A 19,110-nucleotide genomic window follows, 5' to 3' on the forward strand; every position below is an offset into this window, starting at 1 on the left:
AAAAAAAAGTTGATTTTCCATGATATATCAAATGTATTCATCAGTTTGTTTTTTTGCTGCAGAAACTCCAAACATCAGAAAACTAGGTCATGTTTCCTAGTTGACAAATTTATTGATGTTTCAGAAGAGCAACTCAAAAGTAAAAGAAACATTTCCCTGTTATTGTAAGACGTGAACATCTGGCCGTCAACATTGCTACAAATACATAGAACACAATCATCATCATCAATTGATGCCTCGCAGAACATCATGCAGCTCTTCCAATGTACAAAAACTCTTTTAAAAGTCAATAACTGGGAAATTAAAGTATTTATGTTTTAATTTATTTTGTCATATTTTTGTAAGATCTGAAAAAGTTGATAGTTAATAAAACTATTTAAAATGCATTTTGTGGTGTCTGTCGTTTTGAATAGAATGACCCATCCATTTTAGCATGACTGATCTTTTTTTAAACTGATAAAAGCACACAATAACAATGGTGCCAGTCCAGTTTTATTTCAGCAAAGCTAGAAAACAAAATCCATCTGATCTAACACGCAAAATAGGGAAAAGGCTTCAGGTGTTGTGAAACAGTCTTAGCTGAAGCATAAAATGAAATGATACCTGAAACTGACAACGGGTATACCGCGAGGTGTCAAACTACATGATTTCATTCCCATCGCATATACTACCTGTTTTTATACATATATAAATCTTTATTCAGTATTGTAATGGACATCAAAAGAAAGCGAGGGAACAAAATGCAATACGGACTGCATGCTAAATACAGAACCTCTCTAACTCGCAGTGTGGAACTACTAAGTCACCAAAACCAAGGTGATGCGAGAAGACAACAGGATCCAAACTCTGACGACCAGTTGTAAGGCCTCTAAGGCTAACAATCCAGAAATGCTATAATGGGGGGAGAAAAAAAAAATCTGGCAAGGCCAGATCACATCAATTCTGCACTGAGGTTTTTACAATGTACCTAAATAAATGTATATAACAAATGCACATTAAGTTAAATTATGGAATTGGCATTTATTTACACAAAATGCAGTCTTTCTTTCCTGTGTAACTTTTGCTCAAACCAGGAAATCCAACATTCGGTTGTACAACCCCTTAGCCTCACTTGGATGGTAGGTGCAAACGGCATTTGTCGCGATTACAAAATAAAAAAAAAAATAACACGCCAAGCCGAACGATGAGGGAGCGATACACTGCAAGGACACACGAGCGTGGCGCTTCTATTTTGTGCTGTTCTTCACAGTGCATTCTTGGTTGTGTGGATTTCCAAGAGTGGGGAGAAACATCATGACTGTTACAGAGTGGGCAGTGAAACTGAGAAGGGGGAGGGGGGGGGGGGCACTTTGGCAGGCAGGAAGCGCGTTGCCGTACTTAAACAAGAAACACAAGAGAACGCCAGAAGTCAAATTGAGACACTTTTGAGAATAGACTTGTCAAGTCACTTGCCAACTTTCGACGAATCAATTACCTCACATGTACAGCACGTTACACACACAGCTCAGCATGCATACAAACATACACTACATGTATCCTAACATACGGCACAGACAGCCCGGCCCAATACGGTCTTCTGTTCAGTTCTCAGAGAGCGCTTGCAAATCTGAGTGGGCTTGCGTTCCTTCTTCAGTAAAGCCCTCAATGAGCTGACCACCGAAGACCTCCGCTGAGGAGAAGTACAGGTCCTCGCCACGCAGCGGAGCGGCCATAAGCTGTCACCCTTTCTTTTTCGATTCGTTTGGATCGCCTATGCCCCGCACACACAGACACACGCGCGCACACACACGCACACATACACTTTAAGAGTCTTCATTCATTTCTTGGCTGTCTGTCCTGGCGATCTTTCTCGGAGGCGCCGGGCTGTCCCCCTCCCCTTGCTCCTGTTCTCGTTTCTTTGCTGCATTCTGCAAATCAAAAGGGTTGTTGGCGATGGCGCGGGGCATCAACTCAAGGAAGACGTTTTGGCCGTCTGAACCTGCTCACCTCTTTGTCCCACTGATGATGGAGGTAGCGCAGGAGGATGTTGGTTTTCTCTGTTACAATGACTGAGGCAAAAACATAATGACGCGACATCATCACACAGTTACAGAGAGCAAAGTTGCTTCATCGTTGATGCAGGTAGAGTGGCTGACAAAAAAGATGACATTTGACCCCAGCTATTTAAATGAGCTACATAAGTATTTTGGATTAGACGTTCAGCTCTAGAAAAAGCTAAACCCCTCTGGGTTTAATGCAAGATATTTCTCCAACGGACAGGTACTCACTCTGTTCTGAAGGGTATTCCCGTGTTGGAAGATAGACAGAGGGCCTACGATTCTACAGAAGACAGAAAAACAATAAGGTTTATTCAGCAATAACGTTTTGGTTTCTGAAGCAAAAGAGAAACGGTACCAAAGGGTACTTACAGATGCTTTACAAACGGAGTCTGCATGGAACCTGCTGAAGTTGCTTTTATTATAGACGGGAAGCCCTTTAAGGAAATCTGCCTGTGGAGAGAGACAACGACCATTTTATATCTGATCATCCGGCCAAAACCAAACTATCAATTACAAAAGATCATTTCAATTTCCCATTACAACAGCCGAGGGCATAATGATGATGCCGGTAGATTGGCCTCAGTGATGAAAAGAATGACGTGACTACAAGAGTACCGGTATCTAGCCTACGAGAGCAGCTCCCGGTTGGTTAACGTGAGCCCGGCGCTAATGTCAGCAGCTCTGCATTGGTATGTGGTAGTAGATACCTTTTCCATGACAGTGGTCGAACTAAATCCAACGTCGACCGCTGAGCTTGTTGCAGACACCGTCGTGCACGTCGTTCTAGAGTAGCAGGCAGGCAGGCGACGTGTTTACGACTATGCTACCGATAGCCGAGCTAGCTTAGGGAATAGGACACCGTACGGCTCGTCTATCGGGTGGCACTGGCCACACAAACATAAAACTCGCAATCAAATTGCTATTATCATTCTATGTTCAGTCTCATTTAGAACTATACCCCTCCGAAAAAACACCCCGGTTTGACATTGAATAAATTAGCAGAGCTCCAAGGCTAGCACGGTGGCATCGCTACTTCTTCAGACCGCGCCCCGGAAACGCTCGTGCCGTCAAAGAAAATGCTACTTTTGTTGTAGCGCCCTCTAGCGCCTGGATGTCCTACACAACTGACTATTATTTCAAACATTTTTTATTATTATTTCTAAAGACTGCCACTGTCATAAGGGTCCCTCGTGAGGATAAGCGGCTCGGAACATGAATTAATTTATGTACATACATGTATATATATTTCACTAAGGAGTGAAGTAAAGTAAACTACAAGTTCACTCAGGAATAAAGTAAAGTAAACTACAACTGTGAAATGCCTGTTGGACCTTTCTTCTTCTGTACGCAATATCGAAATAAATACATTTTGGTTTTAGTTAATTAAAATGTTGTTTTAGCTATTTTTAGTTTTTGTTTCTTATCCTTAAGGATTTTTTTCTCAATTGTAGTTTTTTAATTACTATTTTATTATAATCTTTATTGTATACGGAGTAAAAAAAATATTTATGATTAGACAATTGATGAAACTTTGCCATACCGCCCCCTACTTTTCACAAATAATGTTCACTTGCACTGTACAGCAATGTGCTGTTTTGGTCGGTAGAGGGCAGCTCTATCGATCCATGAATGCAAGCAGAAGATTATCGCTTTTCGAAGCACTAAATTAAAAGTGTTCTTTTATTTCTAAGCGCGTTAATTATTCCGGTAACAATATTTCTAGACTGGATTTCTAGCAATATAACGAGAACAGAGTAGACAACAACACGTCGGACGTCGAGCAAATGTAGAGGACTGCGCTCCAGATAAATTAGATTATTGGATTGACTGACAGATTATTTAGCTCTCTTATTCCGCGATGCTTCGTGAGAAAAACACGTCAATGTAATCGTATTTTTTCACCCCAGAGTTCGGAAGTATTAAAGGTATGAACTCTTTCATTTTTTTAAAAGTACATTTTCTTGAAAGTAAATATTCACTGCCTATAAAATTGGGGCGCAACTGTCTATTGCTAACGCGGCACACAGCGGACATTTGCTTTTGTGTTTCGAGGCAAGATAGTAAAGGTGTTTCATATTTATAATCAAAATAAATCTGAATTTGGGGGGTTGAGAAATTGTCAACAAGTAGAAATGAATGAGCAACAGAAACATGTACAGCAGTCACCACCCAACTGGATATTTTCTTTACCATGATTATTGTTTGATTCTATTATGGTACCTACATTTAAATGGTCAATTCTGATCATTTATACACCGATTTGAGACGTAGTTTTCTATGCACGTATTTATGTACACATCTATGTACTATTTATGAATAATTATGGATGGAGGGGTTGCCCAAAGTCAGCTGGGAAAAACTCCAGTCACCCACGACCACAAAGGATAAACATGGATCAATTATATCGTGGTGTCTTTAAATCATTTGTCTACTCTGGCTATATACAAGTCTTGAAATCATTTCTTTCATTTAGTAACCGCTTATTTTGGAGGGCCAAGTGTGACAGTTTACATCAGGAGAAGCCACAGACAGTGACAGATTGTGTTGTGTGGACTTAGAAACAAACTCTAATCCCCTGGAGCCAGAGAGGAAAGTAACAGGAAGGCACGATAATGCCACGAGCACACCCTTACAGAGCCTGCCTGCATGGTGCACTGTTGTTGCCATGACTGGTAATCACCTCACACTCTTGTGGTTGCTGCTGTGTTTTAATGTGATCACAACTGAGCAAGGGAGAAGCCATGAAGGACGCTAGAGGAGGAGGGTGGGGCAGATACTACTACTGCATGATACTACTGTAAATAATGCAAAGTGAATGTGGAGGACCGTTGTTTCGGATGCAAAATCCAAGTTCATTATGAACATAACATCTTCACCGGTGTGTTTGATTGCAGCCATGCTGACAAGCTTTATGGAAGGTCTTCTCTGCTGCCTTCCATCAAAGTCAACCAATGTCGTGGTTCCCGTCGAGACGTCCGAACCCATCGACGGTTTCGAGTTCGTCGAAGTGAAACCGGGCCGGGTGCTTCGTGTTCGACATCTGATCCCCGAGCGCTCGGTGGTGGAGCAACCCGCGGGACAGGTCGGGTACGTCAGCTGCAAGAGGAGGATCTCGGTCTTCTGCAACGGGCAGTTGTTCATCGAGAACCTCGGCGACAAGGCGGCCGCGGAGCTGAAAACCTGCCAAAATGGTGACACGGAACCAAACAGCACCGTCGAGGTCGAACTGACACACTGCGGCGACGCTTCGCCGCTCGACGATGTTCCCGGGTCGGACTCGGTCACGGCGGGAAAGGTCGTGACGTCTGAGACGGGAGCGGTGGCGGACGCGCCCGCCGCTTCGCAGCCCGAAACGTCGCAGAAGCGACGCAGGCGGAAGCTCAAGCGCACCGTGGTGATTGACTGCCAGAGGAAAATATCGGCGTGTAAAGGGACGCATACGGATGTTGCTCTGTTCTTCATCCACGGCGTGGGAGGCTCTCTGGATATCTGGAAGAGCCAGTTGGACTTCTTTTCGCGACTGGGCTATGAGGTGATCGCCCCTGACCTGGCGGGCCACGGCTGCAGCTCCGCGCCTCCGATACCCGCCGCGTACACTTTCTACGCCCTGGCGGAAGACATGCGACTTATCTTCAAGAGATACGCACGCAAGAGGAATATTCTCATTGGACATTCTTACGGGTAAACAACGGTCATATCGCAGCTTCATTCTTATTGGCAGGACAGATGAGCACCAAAATAATAGTCGTTGGTAAAAAGTAGAGCAGACCAGCAGAAGGGTCCAAATTCCATGATCCAATTTATGCTCATTTCAATCTTCTTCTTTGCACCAGTGTGTCATTCTGTACATTCCTGGCGCACGAGTATCCGGAGCAGATCCACAAGATGGTCATGATCAACGGAGGCGGTCCCACAGCGCTGGAGCCCAGCCTCTTCTCTGTCTTCAACTTGCCTTCATGTGTGCTCGACTGCCTCTCTCCGCTGCTCAGCTGGAGTTTTCTCAAGTAAGGAACATCAACACCAACGTTGGAATTTGATATATCACGTCACGCACATGAGAACTTTCTAAATGTGTGTGCTTTGTCGTCGGTGCCCAACCAACCACCCACCCACCCACCACAGGGCCGGTTTTGCTCATCAGGGTGCAAAGGAGAAGCGCTTGCTGAAAGAGAACAACGCCTTCAACGTTTCGGCTTTCGTGCTGCGTGCCATGATGAGTGGGCAGTATTGGCCCGAGGGGGATGAAGTCTACCACGCTGAGATTACTGTGCCCGTCCTGCTGGTTCATGGAATCCATGACAGGTTTGTCCCCGTTGAAGAGGACCAGAGAATGGCAGAGGTAATTAAAGGCGAGGTGGTCACTTTTTTTTTTTACAGACTAATTGCATCTCTGCTATTTCTTTTGCATCTGTCAGATCCTCCTCATCGGCTTTCTAAAAGTCCTGGAAGATGGCAGTCATATGGTCATGATGGAATGTCCAGAGGCTGTCAACACACTCCTGCATGAGTTCTTCCTCTGGGAGCCTGCAACGCCCCCACTTCCAAAGCCCAAAGCCCGGCCAGAGACTGCCAAAGCCCAAAGCGACACCAGTAAAACCGGAGCCAACCCCGCCAAGGTCCGACCGGCGACTGCCTTGCAGGCCTCATTAAAAAGTGAAGCACAAGTCAAGTTTGACAGGGGGGACAAATAAGAAACGATTTCATGAGCAGTGATGATGATGCTTAAGCTTCCACGGGAACTGAGATGACTTGAGCCCAAAATGTCCTGAAAGTTGGGAGTCATGAAAGTCCAGGAGAAAGAAGGGAGACCCAGTCATGTGACTAGTGAAGATGTTGTGCCTTGAAATGAAGCATGCTCATATTTTTGGGTGGAGCATTTTGAACACTTCCTGAAGTATTTTCAAAGTCTAGTTCATTCTCTTTTTTTCTACAAGAGTTTTGTGGATGGAAAATATGTAAGTTATGTTGGTACAAAGAGATGCAGCAAATGCAACCGTATTTTTGTACCAAATCTTTCCATGTCGTTACTTGATTATCCAGTACACGTTTTGTACTTTCAGACATTTGTGCATATAAAAATATATAGATACAGCTCTGATGATGTGATTATTTTTAATATGATACTTTTTATACATTGTACTTGTTTTTGGGATGAATATTATCATTATACGGTTTTTAAATTTCGAATGAGTTCCCAATTATTTGCTTTTTTTTTTTTCTAAATGAAGAACAATGACCCATTTTAAAAGCATCATCTTAATGCATTTATTCATTTTTTTACAATATTAAGACATTCATATCATTAATTTAACTATTTAGCTTTGAGTTTTTCATCTTCGATCTCTTGACTAGCTTGAGTGAATTTGAGTGTAAAGTACTGTACAGACCAAACACTTAGAGCAGATTATTAAAAAACATGTCCGAGCATATCTGAGTACCTAATGCTGTATCACCTAACAAATTACAGTATCAACTTTTGAAATACATTTTCAGATGAAGCAGTGATGTACAAAAATGTAAATGATGTGGTATGTGACATCTTCCCCAGGATTCAAAGCATTCCAAAAAAAAAAAGGAAGTGTGATCCATAAAAAGATGATGCATTTGCTTGGACAGATCCCTAATAAATTGAAGGTTCGAAGGCCCCTAATAGGACATCGGACTTTGTTTAAAATATGTGTCCCACACGGAAAGATCAAATTAAAGCGCATGTACCTGCAACCACTCGTCCTGGATCATTTTTCAGCCTCCGTTTTGTCTTCGTGCCATCTATGCATGAGCAGGCACAGTATCACTCTCACTCTCTGCTGCCCCTTGCTGGCTCATCTCGGTAGTGGAGGCTACGTCTGCAGCCTTTTCTTCAGTTTGCTGGCCTGTTGTTATGCTTTCATTAACCAAGTGGACAGAGTCGGCATCAGTGGGCCGGACTGCTTTCACCTCTCCATTCTGGACTGGATAGACCCCATCCAGTGCATCGTACAAGAACTGGTACTGGCCCTGTCAAAAGCACACCAAAGTCTTATTTTCGAAAAACCATTTCAATGCGTCCCATTGGTACTCCTAGTTCTTACCAGACTTGCAATCATGCCCTGTCGCTCCTTGCGCAAGGTTCGAACCACGTGGAAAACGTCGACAACCTTTTCCGTCTCGGCGCTGTCGAGCAGCCTCCACAGAGCGCAGAAAATGCCGCAACGAGATGAGCCATCGCTGAGGCGTACACACACACAAACGCAAAACTTGGTCATCACTTCACAGCATGATACTTTTGTGAGTTAGCGGAGGGTCTTGTTGATTACCTGCAATGGACCACGACTGGAGGACCTTGTTGGGGTTGGTCAAAATTCTTAACTTCTTTAATCATGTCAGTCAAGTCTCGAGATGTCTCTGGTAGTTCTCGATCGAGCCAGTTCAGGAACTGGACGTGTGTCACGACGCGACTGTCTTTCCTCTGTGGACCAAAGAAATGAAATATTGAGCGATACTGGACTTGTCGTAAGAAAATGAACATTGCGGTACCTTGACATGACGAATCAGCATGTTATGCTTGATCAAATTTGGACAAGCGTCTTTTGATGTCACCTCAACTTCAATATCCCCATAAGTGCTCTTCTCCTTCTCCCAGTACGCAGACTCCTGTCCACAAGACAGAATGAATTCATTTGATACGGTAAATGTTTTAGTCGGATAAATATTTGGGTACCTTTTCTTCATCATTAGCTCCTGACAGCATGACAATAGTGGAGGCTTTTTTTTGGTAAACCATGGACCAAAAATCAGCAATGGTGTTTTTCAGAGGAGTCTGTGTTGCAATAAAGCTGCGTGGACCCCAGTAGCCCTGTGTGCACCAAAAAAAAAAACAAAAAAAAAAACGATCTATTGCCGGCTCATTGAGTCCCAAATAATAGATTGAATTGTAGTCACTGCAACTTTTGAGGGGGGGAAAAAAAAAATACAAACGTGAATGTTGGAGGCGTTGATGTATTTGGTGTTCTCCTCTTCCTCTTCACTATCAGTTGTGGTTTCATCGTGCTCTTCATCATGGCTGCTATCCTGACTCAGGCCGTCATCCAACCTCAGCAACACTCTGTTGTAATCATCTGAAGGTGGCAAGTTTAGCACACCAGACATGACATGATTTCACAACATCAATGACAACGCCAATGTAGACAGACAAAGGCATTGAGACAAATGAATGTGAGAATGGAATGTTCTGGGTTGTTTAGTCGAATATTGATATAAGGGGAGTGTTTTTTTGTCCCTCATTCAATGTGCCCAAATGCCTTTGTCCAGATGATGAGTTATTTTTACAAGGGATGACAGTGGAACAGCGATTCTTCTTTTTGTTGTCCTCGGTGATCCCGGTGTTGAAAGTCTTCCAATTGTAGCAGTTGGGAAGTCTCTGAATTGCAGGACAATACAATTTCAATTTTGAGGAAATCTGCTGTGAATTATTTGGTGATGAACTATACAGTCCATACGTGAAACTCTTCCTCCAGGAAAGTTGGTTCACCGTCAGAGTTGTTCTCCTTCAGTATGCTCAGGGCACCATGGAGCTCTGACAGTGCGATTTCTGTTTCTCCAAACTGGTTGTGCTCCACCAGGGCTTGGTGAATCAGAATGTACTGGGCCTGCAATAAATACATGGTTTTATAATATCTCTCTTTTTTTTCCTGTGACTACTAAATTGTCAAATTTGATTTATTACCTCCACTTGAACCATGAGACATCTCTGTTTGCGGAGTTTGAAAACATATCCATAGATGTCCACTTTGCTCTCGGCCTCGAGACACTCGATCATGGCGTCGATGCTGATGTAGGTGCCCGTCCTGCCCACTCCAGCGCTACGCAAGAATAAAATGATCTTAGTCAAGCTTCACTTATCACTTCAATATGCATTCAACCAGACGGAGGAAGTAGCCCGGATGAGAAACTTGACTTTCAATTGATCAATGGAAATAATAAATGCATCTTCCGCCTGTCATGTTGAAAATTCAAATAAAAAGAATTTTAGCGTCGAAATCAAATTTGGTGTACCTGCAGTGGATGACAATGGGCCCGCTGAAAACATTTTTGAAGGCGTTAACGCGGCGTCTGAGCTTCAGGAGGAGGTGCGGCTCCTCGGGGACGCCGTGGTCAGGCCAACTGATGAACTGGATGTGGGTCACCTCTCGCTCAGAGTTTTCTCTCCTCTGTAACGAAAGGCGCTACTCAACTCACCGCAGCCATCCGGAAGTGACATTTTCGCCGCCGACTTACATTAGTCAAGCTAAGACGGCGGATGGAATAATCGGGGAAGTGATTTTCCGACTTGATCTTGACGATGAACTCCTCAAATATCTCCGTCTCTCGGTTCATAGAAGGCCAGTACTGCACACACTTGTTCTGCAGCACAACATGGAAAAGGAGCAAAACAGATGTACCCTCCTCAGAAAGACATCATGAGAGAAAAAATATATACAAAAAATATATTTAAAAAAATTAAATTATAATAAATAATAAAAGAAAAAATATATATATATATGTATGATCAAGTTGTATGATCTTACCTTGTTTCCCTCTTCACAGCGTGTCACCATGACAATGATTGAAGAGCGCTGCTCCCAGATCATCCTCCAAAAGTCCACCACAGTTTCCTCCTTTGGGCCTGTAAAGCACACACACATTGACACAAACACACTTGGCAATCCAAAGAAGCGCACGACTGGTACCTTGAGCTGCAATGTACTTCTTGGATTCCTTGTAGCCCTGCACAGGAGCAAATATTTCAATAAGTGGAGCTTGAACATATAAGTATAAGTATACTGTTTGCATACATCAATGAAGCTGGCGTTGATGTAGTCGCATCCTGCCTCTCCGTTTCCTGTGCTGAGCTGGACTCGGTTGTAATCGTCTGGTCGAGAGAGCAAATGTTTGAACACTCCAATGCATTTTTTATTTTTTGCTTGAAGGAACCGAGCCACTCCATACATGGTAGGATGTCCACATAACGATTCTTGGGGATGTTGTAGTTTTTCTTGGCCTCTTTCACCGTGTAATGGGTAATAATTTTGGGGATGCTCTGAAAGCAGAATATTTCTTGTTCAGTGCATGCTTCCTCTCATATACCATAGACGGCCATAAGGAGAAAGCAAGCAACCTGAAACTCATCGAGAAAAAGGCGTCCTTCATCAGCTAGTTTCCTTTTGTACGAGTCCAGCAAGACGTTGGCTTCGATTGGCTCCACAGAAGCTGCGCAAGAACAAAGCATTGGACAAACACGTTGAAAGAGGAAGTCCATGCTTTCTTATATGTATATTTATATTGACAGTACAATGAGTCAAGATGCATTCATCAAGTATAAGAAGTAGATGGGAGGTAGGGTAGTGCACTATAATTAGTATAAAACTGACATTCTGCTTTTTCTGTGTTTTGAGTTAGGGTTTAAATTAAAAAAAAAAATCAATTGTTATTAAATAAGTGGAAACAGTAAACCCGAGCTGCTTTGAAAACTATTCGGCGCTTTTACTGAGAATACAACATTTCACTTTTGGAATTTAATTCCTGGAAAATTGCACCAAATTGATTGAGATGAACTTTTGAAATAATATGACTTCAAATAATTACAAGAAACTTGCCTTATTTTTTTAAGTGTATGCAAAGTATGTAAACAAAAATGATGTTTATGAATGTATTTATGTAGCTGTATTTTTTAATACAATATCTATTCAACTAATTTAAATGTCACATAATAAAAGGCTCAAAAACATTTCTAGTATATTCCGCGGACTCACTTGCATTGGGGATCAGAAGCATATTTTCACTCATGTCTCTGCAAACACAAACAACCGGATCACACAAGCACCGTTACAATGTTTCGTTCAAATTCACGTTTATTTATAACATTCCGGTAAATGCTGAGTCAAAGACAAAACGTGTTTACCGGAATCTTTGACGTTTCACGACGTAGATTCTGTAGAGGACCACAAGCAGCGCAAGAGATGTGAAAATGATGAGGAAGAGAAGAAAGCCGATAAGGACTTTTTCATTATCTGCCAAACAAGAACACATAGCGAGAAATACAAATGTCATTTATTTAATGCAATTACATTTAAATATATATATAAAAGACCTACATGGAGTTGTTAAGGTTTTGTTCAAGCCGGTACTCTCGAAGAGCCCGTTGGACACATATACCTGAAAGAGCAAAGCATCATTTTCACGGCAATTATGTCCAAATTGCTAAGAATGGATGTAGAGTACAAACCTTCAATTTATAGGTGGTAGAGAAGCTCAGATCTTGGAAAAAGAATGCGCATTTGGTCTTATTACTTGTTTTCACAACTGTACTACCCTGATGAAGTACTGCATGGAATTTCCCATTGGGTCCATTAAACCTTTTTGAATGTTTACATTGGACTTCGATAGAGTTGTTGTTTACATTTGTATCCAGTTCATAGATGTCCTCTGGAGCTGTGGGAAGAAAGAATGATCATTTGTTATTAAAACCATTTTTTTTTTAACTTTAGGCTAACAGTTTTGGGAAATAAAAATTAAATAAAAAAAAAAAGTGACAGTTTTACATTACATTTACGTACAGTGTGATTGAAAATTGCCGTTTGCTTCAATAGCATTTTTCACGTCTGCCGAAATATCTTTGTTTTCAATTACTTTTGTATTTTGGAAGGAAACTTACAAAAGAAGAAAAAAAAAAGGAAGACAGAAATGAGATGGAATGAACACAATTACCTCCAATGTGAGTCGTGAAGTCAGAAATAATTCCTTGTGTAACATCCTGATAGCTGTACATGGGTTGGATTCTACATTCATAATTGGTGTATGGCTGCAAGTGATCAACCATACAATGTGTCTCATTCCGTTTGGTTGCCATACCTGAAAAAAAAAGAAAAAAAAAGCAAATATGAACATCATCAATAATTGGCAAATTGGCAGTCTTAAAGTTTTTGGACAAAAAGAGAAACATTTGCATCGACTATTCTAAAAACCAGACTGCATCTTGCTTACGTGGTTGCTGTGTTCCCATTTCAGCCCAGCATATGCATTTATATGACAGCCGATTTGGTCCGGATAAGAAGTCTGGACAATTCTCACTGGCTGTTGTCCATGTCAGCGTAACCGAAGTATTAGTAGGGCTGCTCTTTACGATTTGGACTTTAAGATCTGCGGATGCACAAATAGCCAGCCACCTTTATCAGCGAGTAGTTTGTAATTGTTTTCTCCCATTGCCTGTTTCAACATACCGCAGTTAATCGTGACAGTGATCGTTGACAGATTTGCTATGATGACATCACGCTCCCGGATCTGACCGGTACAGAAGTACTTTGTGTACGGTTCCAGATCAGACACGTTCTTGGCTACGTCTGCAGAAACACAAAAATGATCAAACGTCTCACAACCGTCTCACTCATTTAATGTTCATTATTTACGTTTGCAAAAAAAAAAAAAAATGTCCTGTGACACAACATCAAAACTTTTCTTACTAAAGCTACTGAGAATATCTACACACATACTTTGACGGTCAGCCTCAAGACAGGAATAAACAACGGAGAGATCGGTGCATTTAGGAGGTAACTCTGCTGTGATATTTGCAGGCAGTTGATCGGGAACATTCTGTCGTATGTTGTTTGAAAGTCCAGAGAGGAAATCTGTCAAAGAAAAGAAAAACAAGAAATAAGGATTTTGTTTTTTGGAGAGAGTTGTAGCATGGTTAAACGTACCGGTACTGATGAACTTTGTTAGATGCAAGGAGGAGTTTGGACTTGCGCAAGTGAAGGTTATCGTGAGATTAGAGCAAATGTCACTGGTGACCAGTTTGACGCACGGCTTATTGTCACATTTCTCCGACCGATCTTGTAGAGACGTGCTGACATCCCAGCCGGTGGAGAGCGAAAGACAACCAGTGGAGCATTTGTCAAAAGTGATGTCATCTTGGCCTAAAATGTACACGCAAGGCTCAGATTGTGTGGGAAGTTAATTGTGTGAAAAAGGCTGAGGTCGTTTGACTCACTCATTTTTCCTGTCACGCTTTTCGGAGCACCATTGCTGTAGCTACAATTGACAAGTTTGTCATCACCAGCAAGATATTGAACTCGGTGCTTATATTCAGTGCATGGTTTGAGTTCCGTGATGTTGACCATTGTTGCGTTATTATAGATTTCTTTCGCCGGGCCACCATCTTCCGTCAAAATGAATTTGTACGTGGGGTTGGAAGAGTCGTTGATGATGAATCCCAAGCCGTACTTGATGGCTGTTACGGTGTAGGAGCCTACGTTGACACAAAAACAAGATGGATGGATATAAAGCCGTATATATTTTTAAATTCAAATTTTTTTGAGGAAATTGGTACTTACACTGATTTCGTGGAGGGGCTGCTCGATATTTATTCATGTCGTTTGGAAAAGAACACAGAACAATGAAAATATTCGTATTAGAAGTGTCACAGTCATTTTACACCCACACACATAGCTTCAGAGGAAATTACGATGATAAAACCTTTAGAAAGAGAGTCTCCATTTCTAGATGTCACTTCAGTAGAGCTCTGAGGGAAGGGAATGGGAGAAACTGTTGTGAAACTGTTGATTGCGTCTGAGGCTTGCGCTGAGAAATTTGTCTGGGTAGAAACTGGAGAAGAGAGAACACAGTTTACAATATTTCAAGTGTTCCTTGGACTGGATCATGTGAAATGTATGCATTTGTGGAGCTCGTCTGTCTCTCTGTTCAATTTCTGCGCTCAGTTCTTTCAGTGGGGCCTTTGCATGTTCTCACAGATCTTGCGTGTTTTTTTTTTTTGCATACTACCACTTCCTCCCCACTTTCTAAAAAGAGTTTATTGAAGACCCTAAGCACATCTGTGAGCGAGCCTTGAGGCGCTTTTCAAAATGGATGGAGCAGTTAAGAATCAACAGCTATTTTATTTGTCAAAATTGAATGCATCCATTTTCTAAAATGTTTAGGGTCAGATTTTTTAACAAACATCAGTCAGCAAGCTCTTTGCCAAGTTTGCCAATGACAATTGTGTGTAATGATGAGTTGTCACTCACCTGTTATGTTTTCACCTGCAATCAAAATGAGAGAAGAAAAAAGGACAAAATATTGACATTTTTTGACATATTTAAAAGAAAGAAATTCAAATACAGTCATACAATTTTGATTGAAACTTTCAAATGTTGTTTTTTGAATATTTTACATTGGAGGTAAATGTGTAAGAATGTCTAATATTGTAGTTTGTCAGGGTTTAGCTCCTCAAAATACAACACAACAAACATCTAAAATATCAAGTGGAAGTTTATAAATTAATCTGAAAAGAAGCGATCAGAATAAGCTCAACGTGAGACAACACGGTCTCCGTTTCGGAAAGCGAGCCATCATTTCCTGCCTTACAACACCCACATTTGCTTTCACTTTAGAAAGAACACTGACAATACTTTAAACTCACAAAACACAGCAAAAAAGAAAAAAAAAAATGCAGTCATTGAGAATGACTCTAATCACTATGTTTTGTAATTAAAAAAACGGCACTTTTAAAAAAAAGTATATATTTTGTAAAATGCTTTTGACAATGAAGTTGAACTCAAGTCATTCATTCCCCAACTTAAGATTCCCGCAAACAGGCTAGCGGCTTTTAGCGTGCCAATTAGAATAAAAGCAAGTTGGCGAGGCCAACATTAACAATAGTCAGGATGTGGTTTAGTGCGCCCACATTTTCTAGGTGATGCTTGCAACCTGCACTGACATTTCACCACCAAGCGTGGAAGTGGGTGGGGTCTGTGGAAACTTGCACGGTGAGAGAAAAAGATGCTTTGAAACGACGCCAAACATCTTCACAAATGACATTTTGCCACTCATCTAGTTTGTCCCCATCCAACGTGTTGCCATGACTTCAACACACTCAAACAGCTTGAGGTCTGCCATTTCTGACCAAACTTCTTCATTTTGTGCTTCCCCTTTTTTCTCGACATTTTCCTCAAGTCGGTTTTTCTGTCTGCTAGGCTCGATCTGCTCTGCTCTGCTCAGTCAGGAAACGAGTCAGAACGCAACGCGGAAGTGGTCAACTTTGAAGTTTGTACTTGATTCGAGAAGCACAAGCAAAAAAGTAGAATGTAATCATTTAGCTGATACATGTTACAACTTATAGAAATGGAGCAGTCTAGTCATTTTAGATGTTGAATTAATTACATTTCTACGGGATAGTATCAAATTGGTTGGTAGCAGTCAACCAACAACTATCTTCCATGGAATTTCTCCATTTTAACAATTGAGTTCATTTCTGTGTTGAAACATTGTTCTTCAACCTTCTACAGAAGGTGAAGATAAAATGTTCATACAGTTTTTGTGTCTAAATGAAAAGAAATCCATTTAGCAAGCAACATGATACGGCAGAACCAATCTGGCTCGGGCCTTAACTTTGATACAGCTGGGTTAAAAATGTCTCACCTGGCACAAAAGACCCTATTTTTGCTTCTATTTTTGTACCATAGCATTTTTGGGGCCGTGTTGGGACTGCAAACGGGCGCATTGTCATATTTGGCGCCAGGGCCAAGGACTTGTCCACCGTTCTCGTGAACGTGGTAGACACACCATGTCATTTATAAATATGACACCAGGATGGGACAGCCCCATCTCAATGAGTCAATAAGTCATTGAACATATACATCTAACATATCATCATACATTATAGTGCGAGGCAGCAAAAAAAAGATTGTAAATGCTCTACCACTCCAAGGTGCATACATAACCTGTATATCTAGATTTTGTCCGATTCAATGCCTTTGCGCAACAAAAGTTTGGAAACACTGACAAAGCATGGAGTCATTGTACACACATGAACACCCAAACCTGCATGTACGTATATCCTTCATCTCCTGACAGTCCCCAGGGATTAATCTTTCCAGAACAACCCTAACCCCAAAAAATCTCTCCATCACCTTTTTAGCGTGCACACAAAGCAGAAGAGAAACACAACATTGAGTTAAATGCTTCTCTTTCTCACCATTGAACACGTTTTATAGCCCGAGGGGCTCACGTCACTCGTTCATACCGGGGGATCCAAAACGGCTCTCGCGACAACGTCCACTTTCCCAAAAAGCAACTTCAAGTTTGCAAAAGAACAAAATGAATGGCAATGGTGACTTACAGGAGGCCAGAGAGATGACAGTAGCCCACAGCAGCTGGCTCCAGAGAGCACGCTGACCTTCCATGTGTGCCACCAAGTCACCTAGTGGGAAGCAACAAAGCAGATGTTCATACTCAACATCAAGAGGGACATGATTCAAGCCACTTACGTTTGGTGTTTTATCTGTTGACGCAGCTTCCTGGTCTCGTTGCCCGAAACTGAAAAGCTCGCCTCAAGTGAAGCCGGAGTAATGTCACGCCGAACGAAGCTGCCTTAACGTTGGGTGACAGGAAGCTTCATTTCACCATCGTCATCAAGAACAGGAAGTCATCGCATCGAGCGTGTGTGAAAAAAACCCCACCTGACTAAAGAAGAATAAAAAATCCACTTGACATGTTTTTTTAAATCTATTTCTTTTTGTAGAACTCGACTGGAGATGGATGCGTTGACTCACCTGCTCTGTGTTGGAAATGCAATCTTTCAGCGGAATAATTCCAAAAGAGACAAACAGAAGTGAAACATCTTCAAGGTCCTCTTCTTTGTGACTCCGCCCTCATTCATCGCACACACGAGACAACACCTCTGACTTGACCGCTAGTCCTTATTAGCGTCACATGGAGACAAAAAACTGTCAAACCTTCTTTTTGTAATATCAAATACAACTTACTCATTTTACAACTGTAGCGGCAGTCTGATTTTTTTATTTTAACTTTATCACTGTCAGGTTGAAAGCTCCGATGTGACAATTTGGTGAATTTTTTTTTTCCCCCCACAAATCTAGGCTAATGGTCAGTGTTTGAAAATGATGATAAGTCACATAGCGACTTTGCTATTTTCTCAACATGCGGCCTTGAATTTGGAGAAGGCCTTTTTCCTCTTCCTGCATGAATGGCTTTTATTGTGGGCTTTTCTTTTCCCTGACTGAACTCATATTAACTTTAGTTTACTGAAAACAGATGGGTGAGGATTTTTTTTTTCCCTCTCTCATCGCCATGCATGTTCATCTCAGCAGTGTGCATTGAGACAATTTCCTACGACAGTGACTACAGTTGGACTTCTTTTATTTGATTTGATTATGATTATTTTACTTCATTTTATTATTGTCGGTGAGCGGTAAAGGGAGAACTAGCGTGTGCACTGCCCAACATGACTAAACACTTTTGTGGGTCTATCTAGGGGGTTTCAAGCGGAAACCCAGCAGCAAATTTGGGGTTCTGATGAATAGATCACAAATTTAGCACCTTCCACTTCTCAAAACCGGGAAGATTCTGTGACTACAACTTTGCATCATTGCATTCATTTGCTCCTCATGAATGCAATAAAACAATCCCCCAAGGGTATGCTGGCCCTTTTCAGCAGTGTAAATCATAAAAAAAGAAAAAAATCCGATGAAAGTAAGTCGCAATAAGCATAAGTTGATCAAACGTCACATACAGAGCTGCAAGTTTGTACTGATTTGTTGCGCCTGTGAAGGAAAACTGAAAATACTCTTTTTTTAGGCTCCCAACACTTATGTAGCGCTTGAGTCAAAGGGTGTGGTAAGAATGATACAACTTCCGCAAATGTCGTCTTTCTTATTTGCATACTGTGTACGTTGTTTTACGGAGTATCTATTCGAATTTGGGATTCCAAAAATATATACACAATATATGTTTGAGTACATCAGGCTGGCTGCTTATTATTGCAGAGGAGGGAGCGATTAGCCAAGTGCTCTTAGTATTTCCATAGAGTCACAGCTGTGACCACAAAAGAGATTTGCTCCGTCTCGCTGTCGGTGCTCTTTGCCATACGTCAGTCATCTCAGCACTCCAAATCTAACTGTTCTGGTATATATTATTATGGTGGTCCTCAAATAGTCCAATTTACTAACTTGGTTTAAAAAGTTTGAGAAGCACAGAGGACAACTGATGTTTCTATTTGTCAATGGCAGTGACAAGAATATTTAAGATTGCATTTTCTTCC

The 19,110-nt window shown here is 41.6% G+C and overlaps 3 protein-coding genes across 5 annotated transcripts; 1 reads left to right on the forward strand and 2 right to left on the reverse strand.

The window, feature by feature from the left end:
* Positions 1-470: 470 nt before the first annotated feature.
* Positions 471-3,101, reverse strand: dda1 (DET1 and DDB1 associated 1). Its single transcript, XM_037249125.1, has 5 exons — positions 2,747-3,101; positions 2,409-2,489; positions 2,268-2,319; positions 1,987-2,048; positions 471-1,907 (listed from the first exon to the last, which is right to left on the reverse strand). Exons 1-5 carry the CDS (start codon positions 2,753-2,755, stop codon positions 1,803-1,805), a joined length of 309 nt encoding a protein of 102 aa, XP_037105020.1. The 5' UTR covers positions 2,756-3,101; the 3' UTR covers positions 471-1,802.
* A 632-nt stretch (positions 3,102-3,733) lies between these two features.
* Positions 3,734-6,730, forward strand: abhd8b (abhydrolase domain containing 8b). The gene is made up of 5 exons (XM_037250331.1): positions 3,734-3,964; positions 4,934-5,720; positions 5,873-6,043; positions 6,162-6,378; positions 6,455-6,730. Exons 2-5 carry the CDS (start codon positions 4,936-4,938, stop codon positions 6,728-6,730), a joined length of 1,449 nt encoding a protein of 482 aa, XP_037106226.1. The 5' UTR covers positions 3,734-3,964; positions 4,934-4,935.
* Positions 6,731-7,276: 546 nt separating this feature from the next.
* ptprc (protein tyrosine phosphatase receptor type C) lies at positions 7,277-17,664 on the reverse strand. 3 transcript variants are annotated; one of them, XM_037249950.1, is made up of 33 exons: positions 17,510-17,664; positions 17,318-17,420; positions 17,170-17,250; positions 15,077-15,091; positions 14,529-14,657; positions 14,387-14,404; positions 14,044-14,301; positions 13,754-13,969; positions 13,547-13,681; positions 13,430-13,435; positions 13,277-13,396; positions 13,041-13,196; positions 12,765-12,908; positions 12,283-12,488; positions 12,152-12,212; positions 11,959-12,067; positions 11,810-11,847; positions 11,176-11,267; positions 11,007-11,097; positions 10,853-10,929; positions 10,748-10,784; positions 10,586-10,683; positions 10,296-10,421; positions 10,074-10,228; positions 9,745-9,880; positions 9,518-9,667; positions 9,348-9,438; positions 8,997-9,136; positions 8,740-8,874; positions 8,556-8,672; positions 8,336-8,487; positions 8,111-8,246; positions 7,277-8,036 (listed from the first exon to the last, which is right to left on the reverse strand). In XM_037249950.1, exons 3-33 carry the CDS (start codon positions 17,231-17,233, stop codon positions 7,809-7,811), a joined length of 3,636 nt encoding a protein of 1,211 aa, XP_037105845.1. In that variant the 5' UTR covers positions 17,234-17,250; positions 17,318-17,420; positions 17,510-17,664; the 3' UTR covers positions 7,277-7,808. The 3 variants fall into 3 exon arrangements, with proteins under 3 accessions (XP_037105845.1, XP_037105843.1, XP_037105846.1); XM_037249948.1 differs by having other exon boundaries at positions 17,318-17,664; XM_037249951.1 differs by lacking the exon at positions 13,430-13,435 and having other exon boundaries at positions 17,318-17,663.
* Between the last annotated feature and the right edge of the window lie 1,446 nt (positions 17,665-19,110).

Source organism: Syngnathus acus, chromosome 4 (assembly GCF_901709675.1).
Source record: "Syngnathus acus chromosome 4, fSynAcu1.2, whole genome shotgun sequence".
Taxonomy (NCBI): Eukaryota; Metazoa; Chordata; class Actinopteri; order Syngnathiformes; family Syngnathidae; genus Syngnathus; species Syngnathus acus.